General features: G+C 49.6%; 1 protein-coding gene across 8 annotated transcripts in view; it reads right to left on the bottom strand.

The window, feature by feature from the left end:
- Nucleotides 1-634: 634 nt before the first annotated feature.
- Nucleotides 635-14,181, bottom strand: part of LOC110506138 (selenocysteine insertion sequence-binding protein 2-like) — a 35,853-nt gene continuing 22,306 nt past the window's right edge. For all 8 annotated transcript variants that reach the window (XM_036964538.1, XM_036964540.1, XM_036964541.1 and 5 more), the window contains 9 exons: nucleotides 14,081-14,181; nucleotides 13,447-13,888; nucleotides 10,750-10,943; nucleotides 10,168-10,300; nucleotides 9,793-9,958; nucleotides 5,864-6,084; nucleotides 5,282-5,436; nucleotides 4,917-5,136; nucleotides 635-4,074 (listed from right to left, as the gene is read on the bottom strand). The exon at nucleotides 14,081-14,181 is cut by the window's right edge and continues 67 nt beyond it. In XM_036964538.1, coding sequence (XP_036820433.1) covers nucleotides 3,467-4,074; nucleotides 4,917-5,136; nucleotides 5,282-5,436; nucleotides 5,864-6,084; nucleotides 9,793-9,958; nucleotides 10,168-10,300; nucleotides 10,750-10,943; nucleotides 13,447-13,888; nucleotides 14,081-14,181 — 2,240 coding nt within the window. In that variant the 3' untranslated portion in view covers nucleotides 635-3,466. The remainder of the gene's footprint in view (nucleotides 4,075-4,916; nucleotides 5,137-5,281; nucleotides 5,437-5,863; nucleotides 6,085-9,792; nucleotides 9,959-10,167; nucleotides 10,301-10,749; nucleotides 10,944-13,446; nucleotides 13,889-14,080) is intronic.

Here is a 14,181-nt window from a genome sequence, read left to right as displayed (position 1 = left end):
AATCTTAAAATATGTTGCAAAAGGTAAAGTCTACAAAGCTTAGTCCACTCATAACAGATTCTAGTTTTGGAAACAGAAAACTGTAGAGATCAAAGGTTTTGTCGATGAGAAAATGTACAGAATGTCAGAGAAAATCCATCTGGTTCCATCTTCTCCCACTGCCCACCAGTGGGATTCCTCTCGTCATCATGTTTTGTAGTGAGTGGAAACACCAACAGGATGCTTCACATTTATACATCCAGTGACATATCGGTCTCATTGCTCTATCCCTGCCAATGCAGTAAGTAAGCAGGATTCAGACGGCCATATTGGATTAGCAATCAACCAAAGTTTAGGGTGTCAAACTAAATTCCTGGAGAGACATGTGTCTGCTGGTTTGTTATTTCCTTTCATTTGTGTCCAATTAAGACCTAGACAACCAGCTGAGGGGAGTTCCTAACTAATCAATGAATTACCTTAATTGATCAATCAGTACAAGGGAGGTGCAAAATTCCGCAGACACCCGAACCTCGAGGACTGGAGTTTGACACATGCTTTAGGCTAATACTCCTTGTTACACAAAGATCCCTATCAAACATATAGGAGATTTACATGCAACAAATAGACAAGACAATATAAAAGACGGGAGTGTATGTAGTTTACTTAAAGAACATTTTAATGACATTATTAATCAGTCCAGATGGAGAAGAGAACAGTAATGTTATGAGAAAAGCCTCTACATGTTGCTAGTGCTGTACAGTCAGAAAGAGAGACATAGAAAGACCAGGGACACACTGAGAAAATAAAAGCTACTTCATTCAACCATTGTGTTTTGACATTAGTTACCAGGTGGTTGTTACAAGTATTATGGTATTTACATAGTGCAAAGGACACACTGGTTGTCATGGCTCCAAAACACACTGATGAGAGTTAGTTACTGAGAAACCTGCACACAGCCAGCGTACATTTCAGTACTAGACACACCGTCGTTATCATCTCTATCAGGGAAGGGCTCAATTCAACTCATTCATAAAATCCTCATAGAAAACATGGTCCGTTTTCAATTGACACGTTTTTTTTCTCAATTACATTTTTTGTCAGTTGAATTTCAATTCACTTCCTGAATTGAAAATGCCTTGACCCAACTCCTGACTGTCTATTTATTACACAACTCCCTCTCACCCCTCCTTCCTTCATATTGCATATGACCCAGCATGCCTCTCCTACACATGGCATCCTCCTCCATCTAATATTACATGACTTGATTTCTATCATTTACCATCAAATTACATCAACTTATTCAGATTTTTTATATCAAATTGCTTTAAGAAAAAGGTGATTGGGGTGTTTAATACACTGTAGTTCAAACATTTTAATTGTTCACATTTTATTTACATGGTTATAACTGGTGAGGTGGATAATTACTTCATGAATATTCAGAGACTCCTGTGGTGGCTCCTCCCTTTGACCCCTCTGTTACCAGTGAGTCACATGTCCTGGGTCAAGTTGGACTACCTGTCAGCTTCAAACCCAAATAGTCTCTGATAATAGCTAGTTACAGTACATTTACCTGCCCACCCCAACAAACACGCCCACGCTGCCACCGGTCAATGGACTGGGACCTAAACCAAATTAAACCAGAGGTTATAGTAAAACACAGAAGTCAGCTAGCAACAACAACAAACAATCCACTCAGAAAACAACCCCAAACAGATGAACACTTGTCAATATTATCATCAACATTACAGGTTAAAGAGTCTCAGAAACAGCTATTCAGGTTATGTACATCAGACATTTGTTCTGGCTTCAGTTACTGTTAGTCTATGTCATGTGACATGTCATATCATTCATGTTTTCAAGGGACACGCCATTATTTTTTAACACGCCATTTTCACATTAGTAGACATTGGTTTGGTCCTGGAGATAATGACTATGAGGTTAAAAAGTGGTAATATGCCCCTTTAAAATCACACCCAGTGAAAATAATACATGATTACTGTGTTGGTTAACCGATGTCAGAAACACATTGTGTAGGTTTGCAAACTCCAGCAACTTTCCCGAAATTCCAAGGTTGGAGGATTACGTCTTTTCTGCTTATTCCCAACAGATTCTGTGAACCTTCCAACCGGGATTCCTGGAAAAGTGGGGAATTTTGTAACCCTAACAAGGTTTTAGATTGGTTTTGGGAGACAGAGAAACATGGGAAGGATGACAACAATGTAACATAAGTCTTGATGATGGGACAGAGACACACACACTTCCAGCTATAAACTCTCAGCCCTGCAGGGGCTCAGCAACCTTCTGCTTGGACTGAACCACCAGACCTCCACTATGAATAACCCAGGGATGACAGGGGAGACTTCTCTTCTAGTTAGTCTGTAGACAGCAGTCTCAGGTCTATCATCTGGAGGGCTCTGTGTCATACAGACAGAGGGAGAGTTCCCTTCTAGTTAGTCTGTAGTCAGCAGTCTCACTGACAGGTCTATCATCTGGAGGGCTCTGCGTCATACAGACAGAGGGGAAGCCTCTCCTCACAGCCTCTTCCTATCCTGGGGAAACCTGGAGTGGTGGGAAGGGAACCAGGGCTTCCCTTAGTCAGACCAGACAAGCCCATTCCATGTCAGACCAGACCAGTCGATGCCAGACCGACCAGACCAGTTTAGCTGAGGCAGTTGTTCCAGGTCCACATCAGTGAGAGGAGGATGAGAGGAACAGAGGAGTCTATCCATCAGAGAGACCAGGAGAGATACTGTTGTCTGTAGTTTGGTCTGTGTGTGTGACTGCCTATCTGTGTGTGTGTGGACTGCCTGTGTGTGTGTGTGTGTGTGTGTGTGTGTGTGTGTATGGTCTGATTCCTGAGATAATGTCTGAAGTCCAAAGTTACAGACAGAGAGAAGAGGAGAGTTGCTGGTTCAACTGTGAGAAAGAGGGGGGGTGAAAGAGGTGAAAGAGTGCAGGTTAGGGGAACAGGTGTTGGGGGGGGGGGGGGGGGTGAGGAAGACAAGTGATGGAGTGTACACAAATGGAGCGACAGAGTGTACACAGATGAAGCGACAGAGTGTACACAGATGGAGCGACAGAGTGTACACAGATGGAGCGACAGAGTGTACACAGATGGAGCGACAGAGTGTACACAGATGGAGCGACAGAGTGTACACAGATGGAGCGACAGAGTGTACACAGATGGAGCGACAGAGTGTACACAGATGGAGCGACAGAGTGTACACAGATGGAGCGACAGAGTGTACACAGATGGAGCGACAGAGTGTACACAGATGGAGCGACAGAGTGTACACAGATGGAGCGACAGAGTGTACACAGATGGAGCGACAGAGTGTACACAGATGGAGCGACAGAGTGTACACAGATGGAGCGACAGAGTGTACACAGATGGAGCGACAGAGTGTACACAGATGGAGCGACAGAGTGTACACAGAGCGAATTTAGCGAGAAACAAAAAAGAGAAAGAGGGATGAATGAGGTCTAATCAGCCAGTGATATTATTGGCCTCCATCTTCTCCAGCCCAGTCTCTGTGACATCAGCAGAATCCAACTCCTCTTCCTCCTCACTCTGCACTCCCTCCTCCTCCTCCTCCTCCTCCTCCTCTTCCTCTGTGCTGTCCTGGCTCTTCCCCAGCTGAAGGTTCTCCAGCGTCTTAGACACCCAGGACTCAATGCGGCTGATGACTGCAGGCACCTCCACAGAGATGGGCTCTGGTGTGTACTCTTCCTCCTCCTCCTCCTCTTCCTCTGCCTCCTCCAGCATACCGGGGACCAGGGTGGAGGTGGTGGAGGTGATGGAGGAGTTGAGGAGGTCCCTACAGCTCCCATCCAAACTGCCTGTCTCCGTGCTCTGCTGGGAGGCCAGCTCCAACCGGTCGTCTGCCCGACCCTCTTCTCTCTCCCCCGGGCCTGAGCCTGGAGCAGGGACGGGTGCTCTGAGCTGGAGGGTAGTGGAGTAAGGGCTGCGGTTGGTGGTGGTGGAGGGGGGCTGGTTGTCTCTCTGCAACCCAGAGGAAGCAGCAGGATGGCTGGGTTTAGCCTCCACAGGCTCCAGCCCATCTGACGATTCCACCATACTCCTCCAGTTGGTCTCTGAGGAGAGACATTTCAGATTATATTCACATGTAAAGAGAGAGACCTCTTTGACCTTAGAGATGGGTCAGAGTCAGGGTTAAAGGTCGGGATCAAGGTCATCTCTTACCGTACTCCTTCTCGTTGACCTCAGAGATGGGTCAGAGTCAGGGTTAAAGGCCGGGATCGGGGTCATCTCTTACCGTACACCTTCTCGTTGACCTCAGAGATGGGTCAGAGTAAGGGTTAAAGGTCGGGATCAGGGTCATCTCTTACCGTACTCCTTCTCGTTGACCTCAGAGATGGGTCAGAGTCAGGGTTAAATGTAGAGATCAGGGTCATCTCTTACCGTACTCCTTCTCGTTGACCTCAGAGATGGGTCAGAGTCAGGGTTAAAGGCCGGGATCGGGGTCATCTCTTACCGTACACCTTCTCGTTGACCTCAGATATGGGTTCAGAGTCAGGGTTAAAGGTTGAGATCAGGGTCATCTCTTACCGTACTCCTTCTCGTTGACCTCAGATATGGGTTCAGAGTCAGGGTTAAAGGTTGAGATCAGGATCATCTCTTACCGTACTCCTTCTCGTTGACCTCAGAGATGGGTCAGAGTCAGGGTTAAAGGTCGGGATCAGGGTCATCTCTTACCGTACTCCTTCTCGTTGACCTCAGAGATGGGTCAGAGTCAGGGTTAAATGTAGAGATCAGGGTCATCTCTTACCGTACTCCTTCTCGTTGACCTCAGATATGGGTTCAGAGTCAGGGTTAAAGGTTGAGATCAGGGTCATCTCTTACCGTACTCCTTCTCGTTGACCTCAGAGATGGGTCAGAGTCAGGGTTAAAGGTCGGGACCAGGGTCATCTCTTACCGTACTCCTTCTCGTTGACCTCAGAGATGGGTTCAGAGATGACGGAGCAGAAGGAGATGGCGGAGGCAGCGGAGGGGTTTCTGGAGTGGCCCATGTGGTGGGTGACCTTCTTGACGTTCTTCAGCGCCTCCTCAGCCTGCTCCTGCTCCAGCGCTGACACCATGTCCTTGTAGGACTTACGAGCATCCTCCGTCAGAGACACTAACCGGTTAAACAGACCCTAGAGGAGGAGAGGGAGGTGTGGCGGATGGGGAGAGGGGAGAGAGAAAGACATAACATCAAGACTTTACACACTTCCATTTGCTTTTTGTTACAATATTAACAGGCGTTATAAACACGCAGACAGGTTGTGTTCAACGTCTTACCTCTGCTCCAGAGAAGTTGAAGACGCCCACCACACTGACAGGCACCAGTTTGTTGACACAGCGTCCCAGAGCCTTCCTACCCAGAGCAAACACAAACGGGATCTCCTGTTCTCTGGCCATGGCTATGACGTTGTACAGAGCCTCATCTAGACCCCCTGGGACATAAAATAACAGTCATTACTACTGTAGAACTACCACTATAAACAGTCCTGCTCCCTGGGCATGGCTGTCTATCATGTTGTACAGAGCCTCATCTAGACGCCCTGCAATAGACAACACACAGTCACTAGTTATGTAGAAGATTTGATGCAGCCTGTGCTGAGCATATCGATATGCTGCTCTCTGGTGGACACTAAAGTGGCGATTGGGGATGATATTTGAAATATTCATAAACTTAATACGCATTTGGAACCCCACACCCCAAGATCAGGGTGATGTTCAGATAGGCACACTAGTCAAACGCTTAGAAACCGCAAAAACAAAACCCTGTGTTCTTATTGGACCTGGTTGAGTAGTACACTCCGTGGTTCACTGCTTTTCAAAAAACATAACCCAGGATTAATGACAAGAATGACCCCTGACCTTTGGCCTGGATCTTCTCACAGTTGGGTGAGATGAGGACACACTTGATCTTGTGGAGCTTCATGTGTTTGGTGACCTCTCTAAGGCCCATGACCAGTCTGCGTTTGGTCTTGGCTTTGCTGGGGTCCTTCTGATAAACCCTCTCCTGGAACCGGACCAGTTCCTGCAGCAGCATTGTCACACTCTCATCTATCTCCTTATTCAACACCTGGTTACAGTACCTGAAGAGAGAGAAACACACACTAATATTATAAACACACACACACAGGATACAACACATTCACCTATCTCCTTATTCAACACCTGGAGACAGAGACACTAATATTAAAACATACACCAGACTGTTAAACAGCCGTCACTAACACAGAGAGGCTGCTGCCCACATACAGACTTGAAATCATTGGCCACTTTAATAAATGGATCACTAGTCACTTTAATAATGTTTACATATCTTACATACTCATCTCACATACTCATCTCATATGTAAACTCAGCAAAAAAAGAAACATCCCTTTTTCAGGACCCTGTCTTTCAAAGATAATTTGTAAAAATCCAAATAATTTCACAGATCTTCATTGTAAAGGGTTTAAACACTGTTTCCCATGCTTGTTCAATGAACCATAAACAATTAATGAACATGGAGCTGTGGAACGGTCGTTAAGACACTGACAGCTTACAGACGGTAGACAATCAAGGTCACAGTTATGACAACTTAAGACACTAAAGAGGCCTTTCTACTGACTCTGAAAAACACCAAAAGAAAGATGCCCAGGGTCCCTGCTCATCTGCGTGAATGCGCCTTAGGCAAGCTGCAAGGAGGCATGAGGACTGAAGATGTGACCAGAGCAATAAATTGCAATGTCTGTACTGTGAGACACCTAAGACAGCGCTACAGGGAAACAGGACCGACAGCTGATCATCCTCGCAGTGGCAGAGCACGTGTAACAACAACTGCACAGGATCGGTACATCCGAACATCACATCTGTGGGACAGGTACAGGATGGCAACAACAACTGCCCGAGTTACACCAGGAACGCACAATCCCTCCATCAGTGCTCAGACTGTCCACAATAGGCTGAGAGAGGCTGGACTGAGGGCTTGTAGGCCTTTTGTAAGGCAGGTCCTCACCAGACATCACCTGCAACAACGTCGCCTAGACAGGAATGTCAGTGTTCTGCCATGGCCAGCGAAGAGCCCGGATCTCAATCCCATTGAGCACGTCTGGGACCTGTTGGATTGGAGGGTGAGGGCTAGGGCCATTCCCCCCAGAAATGTCTGGGTACTTACAGGTGCCTTGGTTGAAGAGTGGGGTAACATCTCACAGCAAGAACAGGCAAATCTGGTGCAGTCCATGAGGAGGAGATGCAGCTGGTGGCCACACCAGATACGATACTGACTGTTACTTTTGATTTTGACCCCCCCCCCCTCCCCACCCCTTTGTTAGGGAAACATTATTCAATTTCTGTTAGTCACATGCCTGTGGAACTTGTTCAGTTTATGTCTCAGTTGTTGAATCTTGTTATGCTCATTCAGATATTTACACATGTTAAGTTTACTGAAAACAAAAGCAGTTGACAGTGAGAGGACGTTTATTTTTTTGCTGTGTTTATATACTGTATTTTAAACCATCTACAGCATCTTGCCTATTCCACTCGGTCATCCTTCATCCAAATATTTATATGTATATATTCTTATTCCATTCCTTTACTTAGATATGTGTGTCTTAGGTAGTCGTTGTGGAATTGTTAGATATCACTGCACTGTCGGAACTAGAAGAACAAGCATTTCTCTAGACTTGCATTAACATCTGCAAACCATCTCCTTATTCAACACCAGGTACAGTACTTGGAGACAGTGAGAGAGAGGGACTAGGGTTAGGTAACACTTGGAGACAGTGAGAGAGAGGGACTAGGGTTAGGTAACACTTGGAGACAGTGGTAGAGAGAGGGACTAGGGTTAGGTAACACTTGGAGACAGTGAGAGAGAGGGACTAGGGTTAGGTAACACTTGGAGACAGTGGTAGAGAGAGGGACTAGGGTTAGGTAACACTTGGAGACAGTGAGAGAGAGGGACTAGGGTTAGGTAACACTTGGAGACAGTGGTAGAGAGAGGGACTAGGGTTAGGTAACACTTGGAGACAGTGAGAGAGAGGGACTAGGGTTAGGTAACACTTGGAGACAGTGGTAGAGAGAGGGACTAGGGTTAGGTAACACTTGGAGACAGTGAGAGAGGGACTAGGGTTAGGTAACACTTGGAGACAGTGGTAGAGAGAGGGACTAGGGTTAGGTAACACTTGGAGACAGTGAGAGAGAGGGACTAGGGTTAGGTAACACTTGGAGACAGTGGTAGAGAGAGGGACTAGGGTTAGGTAACACTTGGAGACAGTGAGAGAGAGGGACTAGGGTTAGGTAACACTTGGAGACAGTGAGAGAGAGGGACTAGGGTTAGGTAACACTTGGAGACAGTGATAGAGAGGGGGACTAGGGTTAGGTAACACTTGGAGACAGTGAGAGAGGGACTAGGGTTAGGTAACACTTGGAGACAGTGGTAGAGAGAGGGACTAGGGTTAGGTAACACTTGGAGACAGTGAGAGAGAGAGGGACTAGGGTTAGGTAACACTTGGAGACAGTGAGAGAGGGACTAGGGTTAGGTAACACTTGGAGACAGTGGTAGAGAGAGGGACTAGGGTTAGGTAACACTTGGAGACAGTGAGAGAGAGAGACTAGGGTTAGGTAACACTTGGAGACAGTGAGAGAGAGGGACTAGGGTTAGGTAACACTTGGAGACAGTGATAGAGACACTAGGGTTAGGTAACACTTGGAGACAGTGATAGAGAGAGAGACTAGGGTTAGGTAACACTTGGAGACAGTGATAGAGAGAGGGACTAGGGTTAGGTAACACTTGGAGACAGTGAGAGAGAGAGGGACTAGGGTTAGGTAACACTTGGAGACAGTGATAGAGAGAGAGACTAGGGTTAGGTAACACTTGGAGACAGTGATAGAGAGGGACTAGGGTTAGGTAACACTTGGAGACAGTGATAGAGAGAGAGACTAGGGTTAGGTAACACTTGGAGACAGTGAGAGAGAGGGACTAGGGTTAGGTAACACTTGGAGACAGTGATAGAGAGAGAGACTAGGGTTAGGTAACACTTGGAGACAGTGAGAGAGAGGGACTAGGGTTAAGTAACACTTGGAGACAGTGATAGAGAGAAAGACTAGGGTTAGGTAACACTTGGAGACAGTGATAGAGAGAGAGACTAGGGTTGGATTTAATCATATAATCGGCCCAACCCTAAGAGGAACACACACAATCAGGTTAACACACACACACACACACGCACAACAATATTAGAAAACACTCACATGCATACAGACCAATATTATAAACACACACACACACCATTGTGTAGTTCAGTAGTTTCCAACTCCAGTCCCCCCAACAGCACAGTTTTGTTGTAGCTCCAGACAAACACCTGATTCAACTAATCATCATCCCCTCAATGAGTTGAATCAGGTGAGTTTGTCCGGGGCTACAACAACGTGTACTGTTGGGGGGACTGGAGGAGGGAAACACTGGTGTAGATATGGTATGATATGGTGTGAGGAAGAGAGGAGAGGCATAGAGAGGTCGTAGGATGTCTGACACAGTGCTTAAGGGCTGAGACAAAGGGCCTACAACCCAAGACATTGAGAAACAAAGCAGTACCTGTCTGTGTGTACGTACAAGTCCTAATTGTATAGCCCTGCTCTAAACACCCATTGGGCGGATAGATATTTATGTTACTAAATGCTTCTGTGTTGCTAACCCACCAAATGAGTTTGTGACATTTGAACCACTAGGATTCTCAGTACCAAGCAATTCCTCTCTGTGTGAGTGAGTGAGTGAGTGAGTGAGTGAGAGAGTGAGAGAGTGAGTGAGTGAGACTCACTCTCTGAAGCGGCGGCTGTGTATCTTGGTAATGGCGTTAGAGGCCATGGGGCTGCCGATGCCAGAGGAGCCAGGGGAACCTTGGGAAACAGGCGTGATGCTGTACGGAGAGTTCTGACTGGCCGGGGACAGGGACGCGTCATCACTGGGCACGCTCAGACCGTTCTCTACAGAAAACAGACGGAGCAGAATATCACAGGGGGGTATATTAGACAACACCACATCACACCACAGATCAGTAGGATAATTAGGTTTGCAAGAATTCACTTTAAGACCAAGGGAATGGTCTAAAATGAGCAAACTCTGCCAATGTCCCATGTGAGGTCATCAGTGAAGTGTAGCTCCTCCTCTCTCTTACCCCTGACCCTGTACCTACCCTCCTGAGAGGCAGGTTCCCGTGTGAGGTCGTCAGTGAAGTGTAGCTCCTCTTCTCCCTGTTCTTCCTGGCTGGCAGCAATCTGATCCACACCCCCCTTCCCCCTCTTTCCCTCACGCTCCTTCAGAATGATCTACACAGAGAGAACAGAGACTGGGTTAGATCAACACACCCCTTCCCCCTCCTTCAGAATGATCTACACAGAGAGAACAGACTGGGTTAGATCAACACACCCCTTCCCCCTCCTTCAGAATGATCTACACAGAGAGAACAGAGACTGGGTTAGACCAACACACCCCTTCAACCTCCTTCAGAATGATCTACACAGAGAGAACAGACTGGGTTAGATCAACACACCCCTTCAACCTCCTTCAGAATGATCTACACAGAGAGAACAGAGACTGGGTTAGACCAACACACCCCTTCCCCCTCCTTCAGAATGATCTACACAGAGAGAACAGAGACTGGGTTAGATCAACACACCCCTTCCCCCTCCTTCAGAATGATCTACACAGAGAGAACAGAGACTGGGTTAGACCAACCCCTTCCCCCTCAGACACACATTGAGATCTATCCTCTCACCTTCTTCAGGGCGGTGGGTCGTTTGACTTTAGGGATCTCTCTCTCCTTCCCTCGCTTTAGGCGTGGAGCGCTGGAGTCCAGCATGTTGAGGGGGGCAGAGTGGGCCTGCTGGGCCTTCAACATTGATACTATACCTGACCCTGCTCCCGACCCGGCACCTGGCCCTGAACCATGGAACGGGGCTGCTGTACCCACTGGAGAGAGAGGGCAGTCAGAGAGAGAGAGAGAGAGAGAGGGCAGTCACAGAGAGAGAGAGAGAGGGCAGTCAGAGAGAGAGGGCAGTCAGAGAGAGAGGGCAGTCAGAGAGAGAGGGCAGTCAGAGAGAGAGGGCAGTCAGAGAGAGAGGGCAGTCAGAGAGAGAGGGCAGTCAGAGAGAGAGGGCAGTCAGAGAGAGAGGGCAGTCAGAGAGAGAGAGAGCAGTGAGAGAGAGAGAGCAGTCAGAGAGAGAGAGAGAGAGAGAGAGAGCAGTCAGAGAGAGAGAGAGAGAGAGAGAGAGAGAGCAGTCAGAGAGAGAGAGAGCAGTCAGAGAGAGAGAGAGCAGTCAGAGAGAGAGCAGTCAGAGAGAGAGAGAGAGCAGTCAGAGAGAGAGAGAGAGCAGTCAGAGAGAGAGAGAGAGAGCAGTCAGAGAGAGAGAGAGGGAGAGAGCAGTCAGAGAGAGAGAGAGGGAGAGAGAGCAGTCAGAGAGAGAGAGGGAGAGAGAGCAGTCAGAGAGAGAGAGGGAGAGAGAGCAGTCAGAGAGAGAGAGAGAGAGAGCAGTCAGAGAGAGAGCAGTCAGAGAGAGAGCAGTCAGAGAGAGAGAGAGAGCAGTCAGAGAGAGAGAGAGAGAGCAGTCAGAGAGAGAGAGGGAGAGAGCAGTCAGAGAGAGAGAGGGAGAGAGCAGTCAGAGAGAGAGAGGGAGAGAGCAGTCAGAGAGAGAGAGGGAGAGAGCAGTCAGAGAGAGAGAGGGAGAGAGCAGTCAGAGAGAGAGAGGGAGAGAGAGCAGTCAGAGAGAGAGAGAGAGCAGTCAGAGAGAGAGAGAGAGAGAGCAGTCAGAGAGAGAGAGAGAGAGCAGTCAGAGAGAGAGAGAGAGAGAGCAGTCAGAGGGAGAGAGAGAGAGAGCAGTCAGCGAGAGAGAGAAAGGGTGAGTGACGGTGCAGTGTATGTGTGCGCTGTGTGTGTGTGCGGTGCGGTGTGTGTGTGTGCGGGTGCGTGGGGTGCGGGGTGCAGTGTGTGTGTGTGGGGTGCAGTGTGTGTGTGTGGGGAGCAGTGTGTGTGTGTGGGGAGCAGTGTGTGTGTGTGGGGAGCAGTGTGTGTGTGTGGGGAGCAGTGTGTGTGTGTGGGGTGCGGTGTGTGTGTGCGTGTGTGTGTGGGTGCGGTGTGTGTGGGTGTGGTGTGGTGTGTGTGTGGGTGCGGTGTGTGTGTGTGCGGGTGGGGTGCAGTGTGTGTGTGTGGGGTGCAGTGTGTGTGTGTGTGTGCGGTGTGTGTGTGTGCGGTGTGTGTGGGGTGCAGTGTGGTGTGTGTGTGGTGTGTGTGGTGTGTGGGTGCGGTGTGTGTGTGTGCGGGTGCGGTGTGTGTGGGGTGCAGTGTGTGTGTGTGTGTGTGTGTGGGTGCGGTGTGTGGGTGGGGTGCGGTGTGTGCGGTGCGGTGCGTGTGGGGTGCAGTGTGGTGTGTGTGTGTGTGGGTGCGGTGCGTGTGTGTCTGTGTGTGGGTGCGGTGTGTGGGTGCGGTGCGGTGTGTGCGGTGCGGTGTGTGCGGTGCGGTGCGGTGTGTGTGTCTGTCTGTGTGTGGTGTGTGTGTGGGTGCGGTGTGTGTGTGTGGTGCGGTGCGTGTGTGTGTGTGTGGGTGCGGTGTGTGGTGCGGTGTGTGTGTGTGTGGGGCGTGTGTGGGTGCCGTGTGTGTGGGTGCCGCGCGTGTGTGGTGTGTGGTGCGTGTGTGGTGTGTGGTGCGTGTGTGTGTGTGGGTGAGTGTGTGTGTGTGGTGCGGTGCGTGTGTGTGTGTGTGGGTGCGGTGTGTGGTGCGGTGTGTGTGTGTGTGGGGCGTGTGTGGGTGCCGTGTGTGTGGGTGCCGCGCGTGTGTGGGTGCCGTGTGTGGGTGAGGTGTGTGTGTGTGTGTGTGGGGTGCAGTGTGTGTGTGTGTGGGGTGCAGTGTGTGTGTGTGGGGTGCGGTGTGTGTGTGTGTTGGTGCGGTGTGTGTGTGTGTGGGTGCGGTGTGTGTGTGTGTGTGTGCGGTGTGTGTGTGTGTGTGTGGGTGCGGTGTGTGTGTGGGTGCGGTGTGTGTGGGTGCGGTGTGTGTGTGGGTGCGGTGTGTGTGTGGGTGCGGTGTGTGTGTGGGTGCGGTGTGTGTGTGGGTGCGGTGTGTGTGTGGTGTGTGTGGGTGCGGTGTGTGTGTGGGTGCGGTGTGTGGGTGTGGTGTGTGTGTGTGTGCGGTGTGAAGTGTGTGTGGGGTGCGGTGTGTGCGTGTGTGCGGTGTGTGTGGGGTGAAGTGTGTGTGGGTGTGGTGTGTGTGTGTGTGCGGTGTGTGTGGGGTGAAGTGTGTGTGGGTGCGGTGTGTGTGTGGGTGCGGTGTGTGTGTGTGTGCGGTGTGTGTGTGGGTGCGGTGTGTGTGTGGGTGCGGTGTGTGTGTGGGTGCGGTGTGGGTGCGGTGTGTGTGTGGGTGTGCGGTGCAGTGTGTGTGGGGTGAAGTGTGTGTGTGTGTGTGGTGTATGTGTGCAGTGTGTACCTGTGAAGGACAGTGGTTTAGTATTGGTTATTTGTCTAGCCTTCATGGCCTGCTGCTGTTTCTCCAGAGCAGCCAGCATGTCTCCCAGGTCCAACTGGACTGGAGTGTGGTGTGGTGTGTGTGTGTGGGGTGTATGTGTGCAGTGTGTACCTGTGAAGGACAGTGGTTTAGTATTGGTTATTTGTCTAGCCTTCATGGCCTGCTGCTGTTTCTCCAGAGCAGCCAGCATGTCTCCCAGGTCCAACTGGACTGGAGTGTGGTGTGGTGTGTGTGTGTGGGGTGTATGTGTGCAGTGTGTACCTGTGAAGGACAGTGGTTTAGTATTGGTTATTTGTCTAGCCTTCATGGCCTGCTGCTGTTTCTCCAGAGCAGCCAGCATGTCTCCCAGGTCCAACTGGACTGGAGTCTTACTCTTCTTCCCTGCTGCTTTGGTCAGTGCCTCCTACAGGGAACAGCAACACTGGCTCAGCACACTCATAGTAGTACAATACAACTAGCAACCGTTTTTACATTATAGTCCTGCGCTATGTCTAGCTGACAGTGCATGCTGGTATCTGTAGTTTCCTAGCTAGCTAAGATATTGTATGTTGGTACCTGTAGTTTCCTAGAAAGCTAACAGAGTGCATGCTGGTACCTGTAGTTTCCTCTGCTCCATGCTGATCTCAGAGTACTCCTGCGCTGTAGCCAGGGCAGCGGCCAGGGCCTTCTTCCTCTGACTCTTGGCCCTCTTGGGGA

This window comes from Oncorhynchus mykiss, chromosome 26 (assembly GCF_013265735.2).
Source record: "Oncorhynchus mykiss isolate Arlee chromosome 26, USDA_OmykA_1.1, whole genome shotgun sequence".
Classification (NCBI taxonomy): Eukaryota; Metazoa; Chordata; class Actinopteri; order Salmoniformes; family Salmonidae; genus Oncorhynchus; species Oncorhynchus mykiss.
This window is presented reverse-complemented; position numbering and strand designations above follow the sequence as displayed.